Here is a 17,477-nt window from a genome sequence, read left to right as displayed (position 1 = left end):
AGGCATTTCAAACTCAAATATAGTGCTAAATGATGGATTTCCATTTTTTTCACACGGAGTAATTTTGCTGATAATTCACATCATTAAGGTACACCAAATTACGCAAATTTAACACTCCTAATCAACGCCCAAATATTTTTATATTTCTCCAGAACGTTGTCAGTTGTTGGTGATCATCATACTTTGTCATCAAAGACGAAATACACAACATGATTCACATGTCCAGAACAGACCCTCGTTTGCCATTTCTAGAAAAAGGAACTCCGAAAACTTTCTATACTGTTGCAATTCTTTAAATTAAAGCAGACCATGACTATGGAAAGAATTGCATTGCTTTGGAGATACAACATAATGTTGATAACAGTTTTATTTCTCCAGTTTCACTTCATACATTCCTGAGGAAGGCGGAAGAGCTGGACATTTTTCTCAACTGATTAGAAGATTTGTAATTTGAACAGCAATATAAGGCATCCAATGTCTTGGAATTTGTAAATCAAAGTGGGTATGCTAATGCAAAATTAGAAATGACATTAAAAACACTTGAAAGCAAGTCTTGCGCAAGTTGATTTTGGAGCTTTGATTACATCAAAATGTAAACCTGGGACACTGAAGCTTATTCTCGGACTTAAATGGAAATGGTTATATGCACCATTTCCAGTTTCCGTTTTGGGATAGAGAATTAAGATAAGCAGTTCAGACAAATGTTTAAAGTATTACATTTTAATTCAAACCCCCTTTTTAAAAGATAGAGAGACAATGTTTGCCTCCTAAGGGCACGCTTTGTTTGAGATAGATTTTAATGTGTCTGCAACTATTCTACTGTTTAAGAATACAAAATAGGTTCCAGGGCATTCCATTGCATGACATTCCCCATAACATTCTGCTAAATAAGCGAAGTTCAAGAGTTCACATCGACTCACCAAGACTAGAAAAAAAAATTGATTCAATGTCATCACACTCTGGGAGTAGTATTTACCCAAATCCTTCTGTATGTTGCAAGGGCGAGGACACAATCAGAGCCACAGACTGCATCACAACAGTGAGAAAGTTGACTGTTTCGGCATAAGGGATAGCAATGCTTGTTCAGTCAACTAACGTGATTCAGAAATTAAAACATAGGTCACAGTATAGGCGAGAACGTGATTTTATGTGGTCTACCTTCCTGTGGCCAATATGTATGTTTATCATCTACCTTAACATACTGCGTGCACTGTGAAGAATAAACTGAACCCAACTCGCTGTGATCCTTAACAGCAGAACATGAGGTTACCGAAACCTTTTCAAAATCTTTCTAATGCTAGACTTTCTACATAAATTGATTTTAATGTAAAATCTGACATTTTTAGGTTCATACACAGCTTAAAAATGAGGGTTTAAAATATGTACTATGCATGTAATCTGAAATGTTTGTTGTCTTCCAGTGGATCATCATCAATAGTCATAAGCAGTGAACTATTCCACCCATGTGTGGGATCCTGGGGCACTTTACAAAAATTATAAATGCAAGTAAATATGCACGTACATGCTAGACTCTGTTAGTAGAAAAGGGCACCTAAATAGAGAACAAACCAGTTTTTACAGCCTGTTAAAAAAGGATACAATAGTCACATTTAATTTTCATTTTAAAACCAGAATGCAGTTAAACCAGAGTCCCTACATTAGCAAAGCGATTGGACTTCCCTTTGATTCCTTTTATCCAACTTAACACCTCCAGCATTATGTTGTTGTTATCGGTCCTTCTTTAAACTTTGATGTGAATCTCGTAACACTGCTTGGCAGATACATTCTCAGGTTGAATCTTTTGATAATTGATGCTGCTTCCAGTTCAAAGTTACTTTCAGAGTAAGCAAACTTTTTGAGCCCTCAGCAGATGGCCGTAGAGGATACTCTATTTTAGCGCTTTAGGATGGCCAGTTGCCGTGCAAAATGGGGATGCTGGTTGCTGCCTTCCTGAAGATCTTTGTGTGCAATTTATACTCCTTTACATACAAGTTGACATCTAAGAAATCAATGTTGGTCGGGCTGCAACTATTGATGACGTTGATGGTATTTAGCTTCCCTATGTATTCTTTGAGAGTGTATTCTTCTCCATCCTATATTACAAATAATTATTTAAAAAAAATATATTTATAAATCAGAGTCCAGAATGCCACATGGTTTATAAATTGGTCTGGCTGATGGGTTGTGGTGTTCTTTATTTTTGGGGAGAGAAGTATATAGCAGATGTTACTGCATGTGTAACTTTTCATATTTGTATTCTTTCATATCCTTCCATATTTACATCTGAAGATATGCCTTCCCAATTTTTCTTGAAGGATTGGTACTGATCTCCTCATAATTCTCCAAAATAATTGATTGTCTGCCTGTACAGGGTCTTCTCCACAACAATATCCAACCCTTGTCTGAGGTTTTGATTATTTGTAATTCACTGTATGCTGATCTCCTCCTATTCCTTCCAGGACATATTTCCCTCATAGTTTCCGTTTGCTTCACATCTCAGTTTATTTATGTCTTCACACATTAAAAACATCAATATTATTGCCAGGTGGCAATTGTGGACAAAATTAGTTTTCTTTTGGAATCCTCACAACATTAATGCCTTTTTACTCCTGGTGCATTGCCTCCTCTCACATTCATCAGGATTTCAATCATCATTTCTGGAATGTCCACTGCCGCAAATGGGGATACACACTCTGGTGGACCATGAAACAGGGGTGTCATTTCAAAATGTGTCTGTAGTTTAAGTTTTCTGGTGAACTTACACAGTTTAATATTTAGGTTGACAAAGTCAGGGGTGTAGGCTGGGCAGACTTATACCTCGATGAAGTACCTGTTCTTGAGTAGTCGTCAACGCTATAGATAAAATATTCATTTCAACGATTGACTTGCAGATTTCAAAATGGAGTTCTACTGCCATTTAGATTTCTGAAGGACTCCTCCAGCATGCCCCTTTTCATCCTACATTGCCTCTTCTTCTGTTGCCCCATTTGTTTCTTCCCCCCCCTTGACTTATTATTCTAATACGGAACAGTCTCATTTCGTTTAATTTATTTTTTTTAAAAATCAGCCTCTCAATCAGGCTTTTATCAGCTGATGACCCCTGGGTCTAAGCCTACTTACGTTTTACTCGCATTTGTATTACTGTTCAAAACTTTGTACATTTTGAATTTTGCTCCGAGTGGTTCATATTTTCTAGCAAATCTATAAACTCAACCATAATGGTAATACCGTCTATCGCATTCAAGTTTACAAGCTTTCCTTTCTCTTTTTTGCAATTCTCTAATTTTTTTTAACCTTTTAGCCAGTAGGCCCTTTAGGTCTTCTCATCTTGGATTACCCAGTATATCGTCATTCATTTTTATCTGTAGGTGCAGTTTGCCTTTTTGTCTCCTGGGTTTCTAGTTATTTCATGGAGAATCCTTCAGAGTGTTCTTGCCATCCATCTAATAAGTTTAAATTGATTATTATACATAGGCATCAGCACTATTCATAGCCTCCTTGAAATTCTTGCACATTCAATGTACTTGGTAAGAGAGGGAATTTTGTGTGTGTGTCTGTGTGTGTGTCTGTGTGTGTGTCTGTGTGTGTGTCTGTGTGTGTGTCTGTGTGTGTGTCTGTGTGTGTGTCTGTGTGTGTCTGTGTGTGTCTGTGTGTGTGTCTGTGTGTGTGTCTGTGTGTGTGTGTGTGTGTGTGTGTGTGTGCGTGTGTGCGCGTGTGTGTGTGTGTGTGTGTGTATATATACACATACATACACATACATACATACATACACACACACACAGGATGTGCTACTAAATGAAAAATTCTAGCCTAGGCCAACCACCAATCAAGAAGAATCCCAGATGTTTGATTACAGACTCTTTTTAGGGATCTGTCAAACGGGCTGAGACACACCATTTCCAGATTTACACAGGTCTGCATTTTGCTTTGCCCTATTAGCATAAGATCAAACATACAGAACTTCTTCATTTGTACATAGCCATCAGGGAAATGCTAAAGGAACGCTAATTACTGAATAATCCATAGACTTGGATGTGCCTTCAAGTATGGATTAGTTAATTACCTGTAATCCTAGTTCTCTTCCAGGGGTATCCTCATCAAAGTCATAAGCACTAGAATATTCCCGCCTTTGCGCGGGACCCCGGAAACAGAATCATATATGTGATAAACATATGTATCTATCGATCTATATATAACATAAAAGTAAATGCAGCCTTTCATAACCAGAGCTGAATAATGCTGTAAGAAACAACTCTCCTGTATACCACAAATAAATTATGCAATATATCACAAAAAACAAGGAAAGAAAAACCGCAGTAAAGCATGTTTGAAACTGGTTTAATGCTTAGCATTTAGCCCAAAACCTCAGATAGGACTGAAAGCATTAACAGCTCACAGGCTGCATTGTAGAAAACACAGCCTAGAAAGGCTAGAAAGCTAACTCTAAGCAACACAGAAAAAACTGGCACCATGCCTTTAAGGCAGCCATGACCCCTAGCCTCCCATCATGCCTCAGGGGTGACAGTTGGGTCAGTTCTTTGCGGTGACACAAAGCCATAACACAAAGATGACAATTCCTTTAAAAAAAAAAAAATCAAGATCCTTTGCCCGGGGAGGTGGGAGGGTTGCTTAGGACTTTGATGAGGATACTCCTGGAAGAGAACTAGGATTACAGGTAAGTAACTAATCCTTCTCTTCCAGGGGATCCTCATCAATAGTCATAAGCACTAGAATAGAATAGCGAGTCTCACCTCATGCACTGCGGGCAAAGGAAAAACAATTAACAATCCAGCTCAGACAACTAAACTTGATAATTCAGACATTTCTGTTATCTGAACAGATTTCTCAAGGAGGCCTGGCCTACTTGAGTATCTGCCCTGGAGTCTGATTCAAGACAATAATGCCTTGTGAACGTATGCACAGATCTCCAGGTTGCTGCCTTGCAAATTTCTGCCACTGGAATATCATGCAAGAAAGCTACTGTAGCTGCTTTCCCCCTAGTGGAGTGTGCTTTAGGTGACAACAATAGGGGCTTATTTGCCAACTGGTAGGCCAATTTTATACAAGACACTATCCATCTGGAAATGGATCTCTTGGTAGCTGGAAAACCTGTTCTCATGGAACCATAATTTAAAAACAATTGGTCTGATTTTCTGATGACCTTAGTTCCCTCTAGGTAGAATTTAAGCACCCTCCTAAGGTCTAATGAATGGAGTGATCTCTCCGCAGGAGTTGCGGGATTGGGAAAAAAGGACGGCAAAGAAATTGCTTGATCAATATGAAAATCAGATACCACTTTTGGCAGAAAAGCAGGGTGAGTCCTCAATACTATGTTGTGGTGAAAGACAGTATAGGGCTCTTTGGAAGATAGCGCTTGGATTTCGCTTACCCTACGCGCTGATGTAATCGCAACTAAGAAAGCGGTCTTCCATGTCAAATGTTGCAGCATGGCTTTATGGATGGGCTCGAAAGGAGGACCCATCAACTTAGAGAGGACCAGATTCAACTCCCAAGGAGGAGAAGGAGGTCGCACAGGGGGATAAACCTTCTTAAACCCCTGAAGGAAATCCTTGACCACCTGCAGTTGAAAAAAGGAAGGCTGGCTTGGAGACTTTCTATAGGCCTTAATAGCCGCTAAATGTACTCGGATTGATGAATATTTCAACCTGATTGAGCCAAGTATAGGAGGCAAGGTAGAATAACCTCCTCCTGCCCTGTAGTTGGATTAAAGCTATTACGAGTGCACCACAGGTAGAATCGCTTCCACTTAAAGGAATACGAAGCCCTTGTAGAAGGTCTCTTTGCTTAATTTAGTATGCGCATACAGTCTTGCGGCAAGTTCAAATGTCCATATTGCAGGACCTCAGGTGCCATGCTGCCAAGTTCAGCGAGGGAAGGTTGGGATGTAGGATCTTCCCGTCCATCTTGGTTAGCAGATCCGACCTGCATGGCAGCCTCTTGTGGGGGTGCACCGACAGTTGTAACAGATCCGGGTACCACCATTGTCGAGGCCAGTCCGGGGCTATCAGGATCATTGACATGTTGGACCGGATGAGCTTGGACACCACCTTCGGTATCAGAGGCAGGGGAGGAAAGCCGTAAGCAAATATTCCGGACCAGTCGATCAAACGAGCATTCCCCTTCGTCCCCGGACGGTGGAACCTGGAGGCGAAGGCGTGGCATTTTTTGTTTAGATAGTCTGCGAACAGATCTATGGAAGGCTGGCCCCATTGACGGAAAAGGTCTGTCTCTACCTCGTTGTTTAGCACCCAGTCTGGCTGATCTTCGAAGTGCAGACTGAGCGCGTCCGCTTGCACGTTTCGCTCCCCTGGAAGGTGCACTGGTGTGACGGAGAGGCCTTGGGCTAGAAGCCAATGCCATATATTTTGAGCTGCCAGGGAGAGAGGACGAGAGTGCGTACCACCCTGTTTGTTGAGGTAATACATGGTGGTCGTGTTGTCTGTCTGGACGAGGACTGAGTTGGACATGATCGAAGGCCGAAAAGCTTTCAGGGCTAGATGTACGGCTTCGCAGCTCTAACATGTTTATGTGGTAGGATTGCTCCTTGACAGACCTCCGACCTTGCATTTGCAGGCAATCCATGTGCTCCCCCCCCATCCTTGAAGCGATGCATCTGTTACCAAGGGCTGGGTGGGAACAGGTTGGTGAAAAGGGACTCCCGGTAGGAGGTTCCGTGGACGAGTCCACCACAGAATAGACGCCTTTGCTGTTTGTGAAAGCACAATCCGATCTTCCCAGAAACCGGTAGTCTGGTCCCACTGGTCCTCCAGATCTTGTTGTAGAGGCCTCATTCTCAGCCTGGCGTTGGGAATGAGGAATATGCAAGATGCCATTGATCCCAATAGGAACGCTACTTGCCAGATCGTCGGGCGAGCGGTCTGGAGAAGAACTTCGCACTTCTGCTGAACTGATAAAAGTCTCTGCTCCGAAGGAAACGCTTTTCCTAGGTTTGTGTCTAGGACGGAGCCCAGGTAATGGATCACTTGTGTCGGCTGGCAAACTGATTTTTCCATATTTACATGCAGGCCTAGCTTGCCAAGCAGAACCAGGCACACTTGGAAGTCGCTCTTTACCTGCTACGAACAGCCCTCGTCTGTGTAGAGCTGCCGCCACCACCGCCATGCACTTGGTAAAGATTCGTGGGGTAGATTTTAGCCCGATGGGTAACACTCTGAATTGGTAGTGATTGCTGCCGACCATGAATAGCAGGAATTTGCGATGACGAGGAGTCAAAGGAATGTGGAAGTACGCATCCTGGAGGTCCACCGAGCACATCCAGTCCCCTGCTCGCAGATGTGGACATATTTGATGAAGCGCCACCATGCGAAATTTTTCTTTTAAAATGAGCTTGTTTAGAGACCGCAAATCCAGGATTGGTCTCAGCTTGTGCTCTTGATCTCCTTTTGGCACAAGGAAGTACCTGGAGTATACGCCTTTCCCTTGCTGCGAGATGGGCCCTTTTTCTATGGCCTTTTTTCGTAGAAGCGCCACCACTTCCTGACGTAGTAATTTTAGCTGGTAAGGACGAGATTTTTTCGGAGGAATGTCCTTTGGAGACACACGGAAACGTAGTGGGTATCCATTGCGCAGTATATTGCGCACCCAACGATCCTTCGTTATGTTGCACCACTCTCTCAGATGTTGTGAAACACTTCCTCCCACTGGAGTGGGCAACGGCATCAGAGGAAGCTCTGGCTCATTGCTTTCCTGTTGGTCGAGTGGTGGAGGAGGATTGTTGTTGGCTCCCCCCTCTACCTCTGGTAGACTTTCGACTCTGAAATTGTGATCGCCCTTGGTTCTTGCCTTGGGACCACTGAGGGGTTTGAACCCTCTGTTGGAACCCCTTGAGTTGGCTGGGCCTGTACCTTCTTCGGAACTCCTTTTTCTTTTCTAGCCTCACCGCCTTCAAAGTGTCCAGCTCTGCCTTCATCCGAGCCATTTCTTCATCCGTGTGGGAGCCAAATAATGAAGAACCCGAAAAGGGCAGGTTAAGGATCCTCTGCTGAGCATCCGGTTTAAGGGCTGTAAGTCTGAGCCAGGCGGACCTTCTCGCACAAATTCCATGTGCATACGAATGTGCTGATAGCGTGGCACCATCCGCTGCAGTGCTAATCATTCGATTAGCTACCAAGGAACCCTCCGCAACGATCTCTTCAAAGTCTTTCTGGTCTTCCTTTGGCAGCTTTTCTTTGAACCGATCCAAAGAGTCCCATAAGGATCGGTCGTATCGACCTAATAAGGCTGCTGCACTCGAGACAGAGAGGAGGCTGGCGAGCCACAAACTTTTAACACACTAGAGTCCTGTGACTTACTCTCCTTGTCTGGAGGGACCAACGCGCATTGGCAGACACTGCGTGTGTCTTACGTGCTGCTGCAACTATGACAGAATCTGCAGGTGGATCCGTCTTTAAGAACACAGGGTCTGTATCCGCCGGCTTGTATTTCTTGAGGATTCTGGCCGGTGCGGTCTTAATCGTTGAAGGGGTCAGAAAAATGTCCATTACTGGTTCCATAAGGCCAGGAACCAGAGGCAGCAACGGACGCGAGGCAGATCTTTGGTGCAGCGTCTCGAAAATCACTGTAGTTGCGACCTCGGGAGTGGACATTGCAATATTCAGCTTCTGAGCCTCCCTCTGCAGCCCATCCGGATAGGTGTTAATATCATCTATCGGGGTTACTCTCGACTGAGGGCTGTCCGATAGAGTAGGCGAGTAGTCCCTCTTAGATGAATGGGTGGAGGAAAATGACCATGAGGGAGACCACCTTCTGTGGTGATGTGACGCAGGAGGCATACGCTCCTTAGATCTACCTGCACGGTGGTGGCGTACCGGCGAAGGCGATCTATCCACCTCCTGGACTAATCTTTGCAGAGGGGACATGTGAACAGGACTTGTGTACTCCTCCTGCGTTCTTGCCGCTCCCGCCGGAGTCTTACTCCAGTGATGCACTGGTAAAAGCCATCTGGGAGACAGATGTACCGAAGGAGAAGTGTGATGCGAAAGGGATCTCTGTTGTGACCTCCTCTGATGTTTCGGAGACGCAGATGGAGAGTGAGGGCGTCTCGAGGAGTGAGAAGAGGAATGCCTTGATGCCGATTCCGTCACCAAGACTACCAAACCTTCCTTAGATCTATGTGAAGGTGGTCTCGACGTCGAGCGTATATCCCGCTGCGACGGAGGCCTCCTCGACGTCGAACGAGATCTTGTAGTCGTGGATGTTCGACCAGGTTCAGGGAGTGGTCTCTGACTTCCTCGGCGTCGAAGGCGAATGGCGCCTGGACGGCGGGTGAATACTTCCTCGCCGAACGACGTTGGAATGACGTCGGCGGAGGGCTTCTTGACGTCGAACGTCGTCGGGATGACGTCGGAGGTCTCGATGCCGATCGCCACCTGGTCTGCGACGCCGGAGAACTCTCTCTCCTCGACGCCGAACATCTGATTGAAGTCGACAGGTCTGCTGGCTCTCAACGCCGATCGTCGCCGGGTTGACGACGGCGGAGGTTGACGGACTCTAGACGTCGATGACATACCTTCATGTCTGCGCTCTCTCGAAGGGGAGCCCGCTGTCGACGGTCTTTTCTTCGCTGCATGCCCCTCCGGTAGCTGCTTTCTCAGCGCCGAGCCCGACGCTGAGGGTCTAGAAGAGGATATGGGCCTCTTGGAGCCTTTTCTTACCAGAGACCTGCCTCTGGAAGCCCTCTCCGCCAATCCATAGAGACGAATGCTCTCTCTATCTTTTAAAGTTCTTTTAGAGAGGGTCTGGCAATGAGGACAAGCCTTTGGGACATGATCCTTAGGTAAGCAAAGAATACAGAGCGCATGAGAGTCTGACCTGGCCTTTTTACCACAAGAAGGGCAGGGATCAAAAAGGGATGGCATTTTGTGTGGTAAAAAAGTAAGTTAACATTTTTCTGAAAAAGGTGGAACATTTCTGAATAAAACCAGAAAAGAGTGGAGCTGTGTAACCAGGGTCCTGACTGAAGGAGCCGGAAAGAAAAACTGACCCAACTGTCACCCCTGAGGCATGATGGGAGGCTAGGGGTCATGGCTGCCTTAAAGGCACGGTGCCATTTTTTTCTGTGTTGCTAAGAGTTAGCTTTCTAGCCTTTCTAGGCTGTGTTTTCTACAATGCAGCCTGTGAGCTGTTAATGCTTTCAGTCCTATCTGAGGTTTTGGGCTAAATGCTAAGCATTAAACCAGTTTCAAACATGCTTTACTGCGGTTTTTCTTTCCTTGTTTTTTGTGATATATTGCATAATTTATTTGTGGTATACAGGAGAGTTGTTTCTTACAGCATTATTCAGCTCTGGTTATGAAAGGCTGCATTTACTTTTATGTTGTTATTATATATATATATATATATATATATATATATATATATATATACATATATATATATATATATACACACACACACACACACACACACACACACACACACACACACACACACACACACACACATATATATATATATATATATATACACACACGCACACACACACACACACTTAAAAAACCATAGGTTTCACACAAGTTATAGTTAGCTGGACATTTCCCTCGTAAAAAAACAATGAAATTCCCCCGTTATAGTTCGTGCAGGCAACTATAACTCACGCGACCGCAATCCTCTGCTGATGAAGTCAGATATTACATCACTGTATTTAGACACCTATTTACCCATGTCTTCTTCCATTAATCTTTAGATATACATATATTACAAATATTTATTTTTCAGAAAGACACATATGTAATCAGTGATGTAATATCGGACGTCATCAGCAGAGGATTGCGGTCGCGTGAGTTATAGTTGCCTGCACCAACTATAACGGGGGAATTTCATTGGTTTTTTACGAGGGAAATGTCCAGCTAACTATAACATGTGTGAAACCTATGGTTTTTAAGTGAATTTGCAAGGTTTTTTAAATGCTAATTCCTAACTATAATGTGTGTGAAACCTATGGTTTTTTAAGTGAATTTGTACGTTTTTTTTAAATGCTAAGTTATGTATTTATTAATATATTTTTTTTCAGGTTTTTCACCGTGCGCGCACCGTGCGCTTCTCCCACCGTGCGCGCACCCACGAAGCGTTGTGCGTGCCGTGCGCGCACCCTGCGCATTTGACAAAAAAATAAATGTTTTTTTCACCCTTGGGGGTCTTCTAGTGACCCCCTGACAAAGGCTAGGGGGTCAGGAACTGTCCACCCTGCCCCCTTTTCACGTTCTCCACCTTTGTTTTTCACTGCCGCAGACTGCGAGAGACAAAATGGCGGCCGCCACTTCCTGATTTCGACCGATTCGAATGTTTACTGACAACGAACAACCAATCAGAATTGCGCTCGCGACCGTAGGGTGCGCGCACAGTGCGCGCACCGTGCACGCGTATAGATATTGATGGTTTTAAATGCTATTTTCTCAGGAAATACTGAACAGATTTACACGAGACCTTCAAAAGGCACTTCCTTGACCTTATGGCTACCTCTCTGCCAAATTTCACGTAATTCTGTTAAGCCGTTCGGGCTGTACCTTCGACTAAAGGTCCTATGGAAAAATGCATGGGGAAAACGCGTTTGGGGAAAAGGCGTTTTGGGACCCCCCTTTTTTCTCGGCCCCCGCTTGACTAATCACTCCGAGACTTTCAGGGTAGGAGTGGAGCGCCCCACCTATTTTGAAAAATTCGCGAGGATTCGTCAACCGGCGCCAAAGTTATTCAAAATAGAATTTTCAGATTTCCTATGGAAACATGGTCCTAACTATAACTATCTACTGGCGACCGCCAGTAGAGAGAGAGAGAGAGAGAGATATATATATATATATATATCACATATACGATTGTGTTGTGTTTCCGGGGTCCCTATATATTCTAGTGCTTAAGACTATTGATGAGGATCCCCTGGAAGAGAACTAACATTTAAACAGTAACCTCCCAAAAGCACAATTTTCTCTATTCTGATTAAATTTGAAATGTAACAGGCTTCTTATTCTCAGGCCCAGATCGACAATACCAAGAACTCAAGATAATTACAATTTCGAAAAATTGTCAGATCAAAAGCAAAATGTAGATTGAGTTTAGAAGACCTGATTAAAAGTAAGTAAATTAAATTGCATTGTCATATTTTATAAAACTCAAATCTTTTTCTAGAGGGCAACACAGAATTCGCTCATAGACTTTTACAACACTATGACAAACTGACAAAATATGCCAATAGAATTCATATTTACAAAACATCTTAGTAAATGTTTAGAAAGGCATGTAAACATTTAGAAAAATTAAGTTTTAAATGTGCTGCCACTGTGTGTTAGGCAACTTAAGTATTGAAGTGCAGTGAACGCGCATATCAAGAAAAGAATTTGAATCCGCCATTTAACATGGCTGCATGTGTGACTAGACTGAAGTATTTTAGCTGCTTCCTGACAAAGTCATGATTGCTTTATTTCCTTCAAAAACAAAAAGAGACCGACAGGCTCTGTTCCCAACTAAACAGCAATGTTCAAATTCTAAAGAGAGACTTCGAAGTTCGGCGAAGAGACATTTTATTAAAAGACGTTTCCAAAGTATTTAGATTTCTAGTGATCTGATGCCTCAACACCAGAGAGGTGGCACAACAAAACACATTGTTCCATCCTGACAATCTACATTTCAAAATATATACACCCCTAGAAGGGTGTGGAAGGCCCGTTAGGGAAAACGAAATATGCAAAGGTGGTAAATCGTGTATGTAAAAGTCTTCAGTGAAAGAACGGTATTACTTAAGCACTATAAACGCAGGATGCACAATGGACTGAAGGAGATGTTAAAATCCCAAGAGCAGAGTTTCCGAGCTTATGAACACTCAGAATCTGTTGCAAATGGATGGGAAGTGAAAATCAGAGAGCCATCCATTCGACTAGCTGCTCGAAATCCAAGAAAATATAGCGCAATAAATCTGAAGTGTACCGTGATGAAAAACATCAGGCCTGCAGAATAATGATACTATTACAAGATGGTGACATGCAGATGGAGAAATGCAGCACAAGGAGGAAGGTTCCTTTCCCATAATCAGAAACAAAACCAATGTAATTGAGGGTTACAACTTGACCACAGCATGTCTCCAGTACAAGAGGTCACTTTAGTCTCTACAGCCTGTTCTCATGTGATGGTACTGTACAGAATCCTGCTGGTCACTGAATCTGAAAACATGCTTAACAACTCGATTCAATAAAACATGGAATTAGGAAAGAGTATTAAAAAAAAAAAAAAAAACACAGAATGACTCAGGCAGGGAATGGGACGATACTTCTGCTAGGCACCCTAAGCTGGCTGCCATCGCAAAAAGAGTCCTGTTACAGATATTATCTAGCATTCATAAAGCCAGCTCTCCTTAAACATCTGACTTTTATGGGTGTGTAGCTTAGCTGGCTCCCATTGTAGAGCAACAAGATCAGCCAGTCTCACAAGGATACAGATTCCAGCCACAGGAAGTGCTACAATGGGACACAGAGTTTCTGGGTAGCTCTGGCCAAATCTTGGAGTTTAACAGAGTCTGGCAGCCAAGATTCAGGAAATGACTTACAATCTGGTTATATTATTTGTGACTGACCAACTGCCTCGTCTTCTTCAGTTCTGAGGTTTATTGTCTCTGAGGTGCCATGAAGCTTTGGCGTGCATGCACTTAAAAAATAAACCTAGCATGATACTAGTCTAAAATTCACTCTAGTGTTGATCTTTTTCCTCTGCAGATAGATACAATATCAGGATATTTATGTTGGAAACACAGCAAATGCACAATATAACCAATTGAAAATGAGCCTTGGGTTTTAGGTATTCAAGTTTAGCATTTTCGGGTCAGTTACTTACTGAGCTCACGGACGATTAAACATGAAGCACTATTTTCATGTCTTCTCCAAAAGCGCATTAATCAAAAGCAGATACATAAATATATTTATGCAAAACAGAATGTACCAACTTTCTACCCTCACTTTAGCACATTTTGATTCGTTGACATCTGGAATATTTACGATAGGAATATCTACCACGTACTCAATATCTTGTACAAGTTTGCAAGTTCACAGCTTGTCCTCCCCAACTACAGAAAGGTGATGACATATTTCCCAAATTGCACAGAGCATTTATAAAAGCACAAACATTCATCAGTTAAAGACAGAAACTTACCCCAAAGGCTTCGGTTTGTGTGTATCTAAAGAGTGTAACTGACATCTCTTGTTTTTCTTGCTTTTCGGAATTGCATCTATCATATCATTTAATTTAGACCTTTAACAATAAAAGAAAAAGCAACATGATTAGATTTTTAAATCCCTAGATTTTTAGCAGCGCCCTCAAAGTATCATATCAGCTTGACAAACATAGCTGCTACTTTAACTTTGCTATCAACTTTTCTAGAGTCCAGACACTGGCCAGTAGAATTACTATGTTCCTTTATAATGAAAAATACAACGCTAATGGTCACTGCAAAATGGTCATATTTGCCGCCTCCTGTTTTTTTAGAGATTGGTTAAAAATTCATTTAAATAAGCATCACTAAGATTTTTATTGTACCTCAGGTTGTGACAGAGATGGAAGTCACCAAAACGATGAGTGGTGCTCAGCTGCTATGTTTATATTTAGACAATCATCTTAGTGTTAGGAGGCATAAGTCAAAACCAGTTAAAGGGAAAAGAGTTGTTTAACCAACAGTGGTAATTTCCTACACTATTGCTGACAGTCATAGAAATCAGGTAAACAAGTGGCAGTGATGCGCACATGGTTTAAGCTAGCCTTCTGTGAGCCTACATAACCAATAACCGGTTATTAGTAAAGTTGCTGACTTACTCAAACCAGGAACAGCAAATCTAAAATGTCAAATATAGAAGGAAAAGAAATTCTACTTACCCATGCACATAAAATAACGTGTAAAGTTTTTTTGCATCAGTCATACAATTCCGTGTGACTGAAAGGACTCCTTTGGGTCCAATAGTGAGGGGTTCTAATGCTGGATTGCCAGATTCTACCAGCTGTGAGAAAAGGCGCTCAATGCTACGGCGACAACCAACGCACGGGACGAGCTGAGAAAGTGCACTGAAGATTTCTCTTGTGGTTACCATCATAGCAATACTGATATCTTGCTGTTTCAGCATACTATGCCGCTGTAAGGAGAAAGAAAAAAAAATACAACAGAATCATCAGCTAAAGTGACTGATCAGTATCATCATTGCAAACAAAGCAGAAGCATTACAAGTTTGCCTATGTACATGCTCTAGGCCACAACTGTATCATACCACATGTGGCAATATCATACAATGTGTGAATATGCATCAAGTACTGCGATTTTTCATAGCCACAAGTGGAAGTATGTGCAATCATGTAAGGGCACAGGCTGCAGCAGATGTTGAAAAGCCATTACAACATTCCTAGGTTTACTCTGTCTAAACAACCACACAGACATCTTTACAGTGTTCAACCTATATTATTACAGGATAACTACTGTGCTCATTAGTATGTAGATAGCGCCCTTGATGAGAAAACCCATGCAATGGAAATTGAATTTGTAGGTTTGTAGTGCTAGAGGCACTCTTGTGGTCTGACACCCTGTGATGACCTTGGACTACCATTATTTTAATTGACTTTGGTGTGCTATTTTATCCTAGCCGGAATGTATGATGTCCTGCATATGCCTTGCTTCTCGTAAAGGTTTATTTCTTGTAATCTGGCAGTCTTTCAGTGGGAGCTGTCACGGAGTACAACAGTCTTGCCAAGAACAGAACGTGTGGGATGTGCACTTTAAAGCATGAGAGAGAGGTGCGGAATGTACTTTTTGGTCTCGAAGTGCAGTGTTGTCAGCAGAGGTGCACAAATGTGCTCTCTGTTGTACATTGAGAGATGAAGCGTGTGATGCTATAAGCAGTGGTGCACATATGTGCATGGAGTTGTACATTGGAAGTATTATGAAGTTCGTATTATTGGCTTTGACATAGCCTCATGTCTTCCTGAATTCTGACTGCCTGGCTTGAGCTTTATCTGAGTGCACAGACACGCTTGCAAGTTGTTTGGGTTAGTCACGTTCAAGGATTGTTTTTTGAGAGATTGTTTAGTGTACCCTGTAAGGCTTTTGTGAGCTTTGTCAAGATAAAGGCTGGAACATGCGAGATTGGAGAGGGGACGTGGGAAATCCTTCCTGCCATGGAATGCTTGCTAGAAAGCTGGCCAGTCCAGGCTTAGAAACCGGGATTTTGGAATCCGAATGGGGACGGACGCATCTACTTCAGTACAGCGGAACCCTGGTAACTGAGGCTCTTATCCACGGCTGTTTAATCCCCCGGTCAGGAGTGGGCTAAGATGTAGTGTTTGCACCAGTTAAAGTGTTGAGTTTTGATTATTGCCATTGTAAGATGTTTGGCCAGTGGCTTTGATCATTTGAGGTGTTTTCTTTGTGATGTGTAACTGAGGTGCACATCCAAAGTAATAATTTGATGTAATAGATATTATATATATATATATCCTCTGACAGCTCGCAGCCTCCTTCACTGAAAAAACCATAGGTTTCACACAAGTTATAGTTAGCTGTACATTTCACTCGTAAAAAACCAATGAAATTCCCCCGTTATAGTTAGTGCAGGCAACTATAACTCACGCGACCGCAATCCTCTGCTGATGCGAATACTGTATTTAGACACTTATTTGCCCATGTCTTCTTCCATTAAATTTTAGCTATACATATATTACAAATATTTTTTTTCATAAAGACACATATGTCATCAGCAGAGGATTGCGGTCGCGTGAGTTATAGTTGCCTGCACTAACTATAACGGGGGAATTTCATTGGTTTTTTACGAGTGAAATGTACAGCTAACTATAACTTGTGTGAAACCTATGGTTTTTTCAGTGAATTTGCAAGGTTTTTTAAATGCTAATTCCTAACTATAACGTGTGTGAAACCTATGGTTTTTTCAGTGAATTTGTACGGTTTTTTAAATGCTAAGTTACTTTACGCCATTCGTGGCGTGCGCGCCCAGTTAACGCAGTTCGTTCCAACCGCGCACGGTGAGCTTCGCGCACCGCGCACCCACTTTACGCAGTTAGTGCCGTGCACGCACGGTGGTCACGCGGTGCGCTGCGCGCACCGCGTGCACACGTTATGCGGGATGGGCCATGTACACACGATGCGCTTCGCGCACCGTGCGCACATGGGGGACATATTATGCGCATCGTTGTGAAATGTATTCTTTATTAATTTCACAGGTGAAATATGCCATGCCTTCAGGCACCATTTGCACACGGGGTGGGGAGAGTGTGGATAATTTTTTTTTTTTTTAATTTTTACCGTACGCGTACGGTAAGCGTAATCGGCGATTTTTCGAAAAATGGGTGGTTATGATCTCAATATACTGCCCCTTTAGACATTTTTTGGCTTTATTTTTGCTGCCCCACTCAGAGTGCGAGAGAGAAAATGGCGGCCGCCGCTTCCTGGTTTCGACCGATTC

At 42.8% G+C, this 17,477-nt stretch overlaps 1 protein-coding gene across 8 annotated transcripts in view; it reads right to left on the bottom strand.

Annotated features, from left to right (window-relative positions):
* Window positions 1-17,477, bottom strand: part of GGNBP2 (gametogenetin binding protein 2) — a 407,447-nt gene that overhangs the window by 338,463 nt on the left and 51,507 nt on the right. For all 8 annotated transcript variants that reach the window (XM_085649454.1, XM_085649456.1, XM_085649455.1 and 5 more), the window contains exons 3-4: window positions 14,890-15,143; window positions 14,173-14,271 (exon numbers count right to left, since the gene is read on the bottom strand). In XM_085649454.1, coding sequence (XP_085505580.1) covers window positions 14,173-14,271; window positions 14,890-15,143 — 353 coding nt within the window. The remainder of the gene's footprint in view (window positions 1-14,172; window positions 14,272-14,889; window positions 15,144-17,477) is intronic.

This window comes from Triturus cristatus, chromosome 3_2 (genome assembly GCF_964204655.1).
Source record: "Triturus cristatus chromosome 3_2, aTriCri1.1, whole genome shotgun sequence".
In the NCBI taxonomy this organism is placed as follows: domain Eukaryota; kingdom Metazoa; phylum Chordata; class Amphibia; order Caudata; family Salamandridae; genus Triturus; species Triturus cristatus.
This window is presented reverse-complemented; position numbering and strand designations above follow the sequence as displayed.